Here is an 8,266-nt window from a genome sequence, read left to right as displayed (position 1 = left end):
GTGGAACCAAGCTTAGCTGAGGTTTCGCCATTTTGTATATCCTCCACCTTGATATGTTAGTCCTTGTCCAGCCGCATTCCGGAGATAGTTTCAGCAGTCACAACCCTCACTCCACTTGGTGACGAAAAAGCAGACCACCCCAGCCGCCAATGAGGGCAGTCCTGTCCATAAATGGGACAGCATCTCTAACCGTCCAATCAGTTTGAAACTGTAACCGCGCGCGCCCAAAGTGCCTTTGTAGTAGCCAATGAATAATTGCCAACTTCTTTCAAAGTTCCCGCCACTCGCGACCCTATAAGATGTCCCAGCTTCCTCTGTTCGGGGCTCTCGACCTCTGCCGTTGCATCGGTGCGTGTCGTCGAGGGCCCGGTCTCGAGCCCGTATTAAACTCCTTTGTGCCCTTGCATCGGTTGTCTGTGTCCTTGGGGGCTGCACTGGTCGACGTGGGCACAACATTTTGGGGGCTCGTCCGGGATCGACGAGTGCAGACCCCAACTGCCGAGCAACCGAAAGGAGTTCTAAAGCGCGCAGGTGAGTTCCAACACTCGCCCAGGTAAGCTTCAAGTCTGCAGACCTGTAGTTGTACTTAGTACCTGTATCTTTTGTACTTTGTACCTGTAGAAGCTGTTTTGTACTTAGTACCTGTATCTTTTGTACTTTGTACCTGTAGAAGCTGTTTTGTACTTAGTACCTGTATCTTTTGTACTTTGTACCTGTAAAAGCTGTAATTGTTTGCAAACCTGAAAATCTGTTCAATAGCCGGGTCAGGCTTAAGTGGACGCACTTGAAAGCCGCCGGCGTGGACCGCGGGAGACGTCCCCGGACCACATGTTAGGAAGGCCACACCCTTTGCGGGGAAGCAGATACCCCTTTTGGGGGCCTTTTGAAAAATCAGTCTTTGGCCTGTTTCTTGTGACGACAGCCACTGTACTTCTAGCATTTGTCATCATGGGTCAATCACCATCTACCCCTCTATCCGTTGTTTTACAGCATTTTAAAGATGTCAGGTCCAGAGGGTCGGACCTCAGTGTAAAAATAAAAAAATCCCCTCTAATCACCTTTTGTTCCTCAGAGTGGCCGAAGTTCGGAGTTGGTTGGCCCCCGGAGGGAACTTTTGATTTACAGATTGTCCGTCGCGTAAAGGAAATCATCACCAGTGAAAGAAAATTCGGACATCCTGACCAACTCCCGTATATCTTAGTCTGGCAAGATCTAGTCCAGAACCCCCCTGCTTGGTTAAAGCCATTTTTGTCGTTACAGGCACAACCCGTACTGCCGGCTAAACTGCTTGGGTCCCACCCCAACACCCCGTCGGCACCTGCGGTTTTCCAAGACTCTACCCCGGAGGAACTTCTATTTCCACCACCCTATCATAACCCTTGTAGTAACCCTCCCCAACTCCTGCGGTCGGCTGACCACCCTCCCCCAGAGGCGGGCGGGGCTCGTGGGCAGGGTCCGGCGGCAGGCACCCGCTCAGTGAAGGCGAATTCCCCGGATTCCACCGTCCTGCCCCTGCGTGTGGCAGGATTGCCTAATGAGCAGGGCAACCAGCCCATGCACTACTGGCCGTTTGCGACCAGTGACCTCTACAACTGGAGAGCACAAAATGCACGTTTCTCTGACAACCCTAAAGACCTTGTTAATCTCCTAGACACTGTTCTATTTACTCATCAGCCCACCTGGGATGATTGCCAACAGCTCTTGCAGGTCCTCTTCACCACTGAGGAGCGAGATCGTATACTGACGGCCGCCAGGAAATTAGTCCCTGGAGAAGATGGCACACCCACCACAAACGCGGCCCGCATAGATTTAGTGTTTCCCTTGACCCGACCTGACTGGGATTTTAACCAGGCTGAAGGTAAGGAGAGACTCCGGGTGTACCGCCAGACTCTAATGGCAGGGTTGCGTGCAGCAGCCCGCAAGCCCACCAATTTGGCCAAGGTAGGGGATGTGCAGCAGGGAAGGGAGGAGACCCCCGCGGCTTTTCTAGAACGCCTCATGGAAGCTTTTCGGCAATATACTCCTATGGATCCGGAGGCAACGGAGAACAGGGCCGCGGTGGTAATGGCCTTTGTTAACCAGGCGGCTCCTGACATTAAACAAAAACTACAAAGAATAGATAGGCTGGGAGAAAAATCTATTCGAGATCTTATGGAGGTGGCAGAAAAGGTGTACAATCGCCGTGAAACTCCTGAGCAAAGAGAAGACCGCATCCGCCAGGAAGAACGGAAGGTAAGGGCGGCTGAAAACGCACGCCACACTCGGGATATGGCCAGAATCCTGTTCGCCGTCACTCAAAAGGACGACCCGGGTAAGCTACACCCCTCCCGCCGCCCCAGCTCCACAGGGACAGGCAGGACCCTACAGCGTGATCAATGTGCATACTGCACTCAAAAAGGACACTGGGCCAAACATTGCCCAAAGAAACGGGGAATAACCTCAAACAACCCCGCCGTTTCTGACACTCCTGTCCTGGTGCTCGGGGGCACAAGAGATGACAGTGACTAGGACCGTCAGGGCTCGACCCTCCCCGAGCCCCGGCTAACCTTAAAAGTGGAGGGGAGACCCGTTAATTTCCTTGTGGACACGGGGGCACAGCATTCAGTCCTCACGGAACCCTTGGGTAAACTTTCCGGTAAAACTTCGTGGGTGCAAGGGGCTACGGGATGCAAGCAGTATCCCTGGACCACGAAAAGATCTGTAGACCTGGGAAAAGGTCAGGTCTCGCACACCTTCGTTGTAATTCCTGAATGCCCGTACCCATTAATTGGAAGAGACCTTTTAACCAAGGTAGGAGCGCAAATCTCATTTGGACAGGAAGGTGTCGAAATCAAGGACTTTAAGGGCTCTCCCCTACACGTCCTCACGATTTCCCTTCAAGATGAGTACCGCCTTTTGGTGGCGCCAGATCACCCACCCCTTTCTGGGTGGTGGATGGAATCTTTCTCGAATGTTTGGGCAGAAACCGGGGGCGTTGGCCTGGCGTCCCACAGACCACCCATTATAGTCCAGCTAAAGCCTGGGGCTGAACCCATTCGGGTAAAACAGTACCCTATGCCTGCAGAAGCCAAGGCAGGAATAACGCCTCATATTCGGAGGCTATTGGACAGTGGTATCCTTAAAACATGCCATTCGTCATGGAACACCCCTTTGTTACCGGTGCGAAAACCACACTCGCAAGACTTCAGGCCGGTACAGGACCTCAGAGAAGTAAATAAACGGGTCATAGATATCCACCCCACAGTCCCAAACCCTTATACCTTGCTGAGTGCCTTGCCACCTACTCATGTGTGGTACACAGTATTGGACTTAAAAGATGCCTTCTTTAGTCTACCACTAGCACCCCAAAGCCAGGAAATGTTTGCCTTTGAATGGCAGGATGCGGAACGGGGCATCAGTGGACAATTAACTTGGACAAGGTTGCCTCAAGGGTTTAAAAACTCTCCCACCCTTTTTGACGAGGCCCTTCATGAGGATTTAAGAAAATTCCGCAGCCGATTTCCCGAACTAACTTTGCTCCAGTATGTTGATGATCTGTTACTTGCAGCGGAAAGTAAGCATGCCTGCCGAACAGGAACAGCCGAATTACTGACGGAACTGGGCCAGATGGGATACCGCGTCTCCGCAAAAAAGGCACAAATTTGCCTGCCCGAGGTAATCTATCTGGGCTACCGCCTCAAAAACGGTTATAGGTGGCTGACGGAAGCCAGAAAAGCTACTGTCTTACAGTTGCCGACACCCACCACCAAAAGGGAGGTACGTGAGTTCCTGGGATCTGCTGGGTTTTGCCGGCTATGGATACCTGGATTCGCAGACCTGGCCCAACCCTTGTATGAGGCTACCCGGGAAAAAGTAACTTTTCAGTGGACTCCCCAGATGCAGCAGTCTTTTGAGTCCTTAAAGAGGGCTTTACTGTCTGCACCAGCCCTGGGTCTTCCGGACATTACAAAGCCTTTCCATTTGTTCGTAGATGAGGCAAAGGGCATAGCTAAAGGGGTGCTCACTCAGTCCTTGGGCCCCTGGAGGCGTCCTGTGGCTTATCTGTCTAAAAAGTTAGACCCGGTGGCGTCCGGCTGGCCACCGTGCTTACGCATGGTGGCAGCGGCTGCCCTCCTTTTCAAGGACTCCCAAAAACTGTCTCTGGGACAAGTTACTTCCATAACCACCCCCCATGCGGTGGAAGGAGTCCTCAGGCAGCCGCCAGAGAGGTGGATGAGTAATGCCCGAATCACGCATTACCAAAGCCTATTGCTCAACCCAGAGAGGGTCAATTTTTCGCCACCCACGGGGCTAAACCCCGCCTCCCTCCTACCTGCCCCTGACCTGGAGGCCCATCTAGACTGTGTTGATATCTTGGCCCAGGTCCAAGGGTTACGCCCTGATCTGCGAGATAACCCTCTGCCGGACGGACTGGTTTGGTTTACGGATGGGAGCAGTTTTATCCACGAGGGCCGAAGAGCGGCAGGGGCGGCAGTGGTGTCCATGCAGGAAGTCATATGGGCTGAGCCTTTGCCATCCGGGACGTCCGCTCAAAAGGCTGAACTAATTGCCCTAACCAAAGCTCTCACCTTGGCTCGAGGGAAAAATTTAACTGTGTATACTGACAGCAGATATGCATTTGCCACGGCCCACGTACACGGGGCCATATATCGAGAGCGCGGGCTCTTAACCTCCGACGGCAAAGGCATTAAAAACGCTCAAGAAATTATGGATCTCCTGGCAGCGCTGTGGCTACCACGTAAGCTGGCTATAGTACATCATCCAGGTCATCAAAAGGACTCCTCGACTCCAACTCAAGGTAATAAGCGGGCGGATGAGGCAGCACGCCAAGCTGCCCTAATGCCGGTAGATGCCCTGACAGTAAAACTCCCAGACCCAGGGGACCCGCAGCTGCCGGAAGACCCAGAGTATAGTGCTATGGACTTTGACTACATACAGTCTCTACCGGGTGCTTTTTCTTTGGGACACTGGTGGTACACCCAAGAAACTAAGGCCATCTTGCCAGCACACTTGGCCACTGATCTCATTCAGCGCTTGCACCGAGCCACGCATTTGGGAGAGAGAAAAATTCTAACTCTAATCAGGCAATGGAACCTCCATGTCCGGGACGCAACCTGTACCGTGCGACAAGTAGTGGCATCCTGCCAGTCGTGTGCCATGGTAAACGCCACCAAGACAACCGGTGAACCAGGAATGAGGCCGCGAGGAACGCGCCCGGGGGTCCATTGGGAAATAGACTTCACCGAGGTAAGACCAGGTAAATTTGGCTATCGATACCTGCTGGTCCTGGTGGACACGTTTTCCGGATGGCCGGAGGCGTTCCCGACAAGAGGTGAGTCAGCTCGAGTGGTAGCCAAAATCCTGTTGGAAAACATTTTTCCTAGATTTGGGTTTCCAGTGACCATTGGGTCAGACAATGGACCAGCCTTTGTCTCTCAGGTATCGAAATCTGTGGCTTCTGCCCTGGGAGCAGAGTGGAAGCTCCATTGTGCCTATCGGCCCCAGAGTTCAGGGCAGGTGGAGAGAATGAACAGAACTTTAAAAGAAACTTTAACTAAATTAACTTTAGAGTCTGGCGGGGACTGGGTGACTCTCCTTCCCTATGCCCTCTTCCGGGCTCGCAATTCCCCTTATCGTCTGGGTCTGTCTCCGTTCGAGATTATCTATGGAACCGCCCCCCCAACCACACCACACGGTGCGCAGTTAGCTTGTGATTTGCCTTCTGATTGTGAACTTTTTCTTTCTGTGTGGGCTGTACAGCAGGCTCACCAGGAGGTCTGGCCCCGCCTCAGAGCGCTCTATGAAGGGAAAGGACCTTCTCAGACAGCCCACAAATTTCAGCCTGAAAATCTTGTCCTTGTCCGCCGACACAAGACCGACGGTCGTGGCCTCCAGCCCCGGTGGAAGGGTCCCTACATCGTCCTCCTGACCACACCCACCGCACTCAAAGTGGACGGCATCGCGGCCTGGGTTCATCACTCACACGTCAAGACGGCACCAACTGACGACTCCCAGCTGCAGTGGCGAGCCCAAAAGCATCCCACCAATCCACTCAAGCTGACTCTTCAGGCGCTCCCGGCTACAACCCATCGCTCCCAGACCACTGCCCACGCCGTGAAAAATGACACCAAACTGTAATGTTGGCTACCTACTGTCCTTCCTTTGTTTTCTCCTTGTCGGGGCTGACTGGGATCCCTGCCGACGGTGCATCACCGAAGGCATATTCGGTCATATTCAGAGCAAGTGCTATGTTAGTAAGCGTGCTTGCAGCCTTAAGGGAGTTCCTCTGTTTGTGGCGACCCTGATTAAGGGCACCACCCATGAATGTCCAGGTACAGTGGGAAGGGTGGTCTGTTGGAAACGTTTAAATCAAATGTCGCCTAAAAATGAAAGTTACAATCACTGTAAAGAGGGGGGGAGTTTTTCAGCCTATACCTTTGTTCATTCACAGTGCTATAAAAGGTCTACTGTTTATCAGTGCACAGAGTCCAATCAAACTTTCTGGACTGGTATATCCTTAGGAAATAACGCGGGATATGTATGCCCTGTCAAAGCAGGAAAACCCTTTTGTTGAACTCTGCAAACCCACTGGGGGATGACAGATGGTGGGGGTGTGCAAGACCACACACAAAAGCAGGAAGTTCAGAGGGTTTTTAAACAAGTTGCCCAAACACAGGATCGGTGGTTCAAGCCGATACACATCCCAGGCCCGGTGGGTTCCCTTAAATTGGAAAAGACAGTACAGGCCATGTTAGACTCAGCCCTACAATTTTTAAACAAGACCAACCCAACCCTGGCCAGCGATTGCTGGTTATGTCTAAAAAAAGACCCCCCCGTTACACAGCGATCCCTGCTGTGTACAACTAAATTAATTGGACAAACCTAAAGGGCCCAACCCATACGTGTAACCAGACCTTGCCCATCAATAATGTCAAGCTCTCCCCAACAGTTGCTCAGATGCCATGCCTTAGTCACAATGGGACCTTAAAAGTAGGTCAAGTAAATAAGGTACTCTGCAGTTCAGTAGTCAGTGCAACTAAGGCGCCCAGTTTTAATGGCTCTGCCTCTATGTGCCCGCCGGCACTGGGCACTATTTTCTTCTGTGGCACCACAGCCTACCCCGTACTCCCTGCTAACTGGTCGGGCTTGTGCATTTTAACATATCTCATGCCCGATGTGGGAGTGGTCCCAGGCAACCAAAGCCTTCCCATACAGCTCATCCAGTCTGTGCCTGCCGGACATAAGCGGGCCATAATTACCCCACTACTGCTCGGCCTGGGGGTGGCAGCCGGAGTGAGGACCGGAGTTGCTGGAATTGGGACCTCTGTTAACCTTTACCAAAAAATTTCAGCTCAGCTGGTGGGGGACATTGGGCGGCTAGCAGATACAACCTTAGAGTTACAGTCTCAGTTAGACTCTTTGGCCGCGGTGGTCCTGCAAAACCGCCGCGGGCTAAATCTTCTCACAACAAAGGAAAAAGACATCTGTCTCTACCTGCGGGAAAAATGTTGCTTCTATGCTAACAAGTCAGAAATAGTTAAAAATAAAATTAAACAATTACAAAAAAAACTAAAACACCAGAAAAAAAAACTAAAAGACAACAATACATTTCTTTGGGAAGGCTTAGGAGAATGGCTGCCCTATCTCTTGCCTCTTCTGGGCCCAGTCGTTACCCTCTTCTTAATTCTGTCTATCGGGCCCTGTGTCATTAATCGACTCGTGGCCTTTATTAAACAACGGGTAAACACGGTCCAGTTAATGGTGCTGCGCTCCCAATATGCCCCCTTACGCCAATATAACTCTCCCCAACAACCCCTAAAACAGGACCCCTCCCAATACATAGAAGTAGAGCCCTGACTGTTTCCCCTCATCGCCCACTTTCAGCAGGAAGCAGTTACTGATCAAAACGACGCCCCTTTTCCCTGACTGCAGTTAGGGGCTCCATTCCCAAAAAGGGAGGAATGAGACATAGGGCGAGTTAGGGTGATTAAGCAAGTTTCAGGAACAGTACAAAAGAGGACCTCTAAGGAGTTTAGGAAGGCTTCAGGGATAAAAACAACTAAAGAAACATCTCTTGTTTAAGCAGAGTAATTCTCATTTGTGGCTGAGAACTTTTGCTGGACCTATAACCCTGTGAATGAACAACAAAATGACACATAATGTGACTAAACGTAACCATAATTCTGAGACTGACTAACTGATAAAAGGCTTGGTAGCTGTGTTATTTTCTTAACTGACTAGCCGTTTTTTTCAAAAAAAAAAAAAA

The 8,266-nt window shown here is 51.4% G+C and overlaps 1 protein-coding gene across 1 annotated transcript; it reads left to right on the top strand.

Annotated features, from left to right (window-relative positions):
- Positions 1-1,260: 1,260 nt before the first annotated feature.
- On the top strand, positions 1,261-6,357 carry LOC119258442 (uncharacterized; the record flags this gene model as incomplete). Its single annotated transcript, XM_037526769.2, has 3 exons — positions 1,261-2,061; positions 2,158-2,232; positions 2,509-6,357. Coding segments are annotated over 3 exons (4,506 nt in total), but the record flags the coding sequence as incomplete, so codon positions are not given.
- Positions 6,358-8,266: the final 1,909 nt, after the last annotated feature.

The sequence above is a fragment of the Talpa occidentalis genome, unplaced genomic scaffold, assembly GCF_014898055.3.
Source record: "Talpa occidentalis isolate TD23 unplaced genomic scaffold, MPIMG_talOcc4v2.1 talOcc4.419, whole genome shotgun sequence".
Lineage (NCBI taxonomy): Eukaryota > Metazoa > Chordata > Mammalia > Eulipotyphla > Talpidae > Talpa > Talpa occidentalis.
The sequence above is the reverse complement of the archived record's forward strand: the minus strand, read 5'-3'. Positions and strand labels throughout refer to the sequence as shown.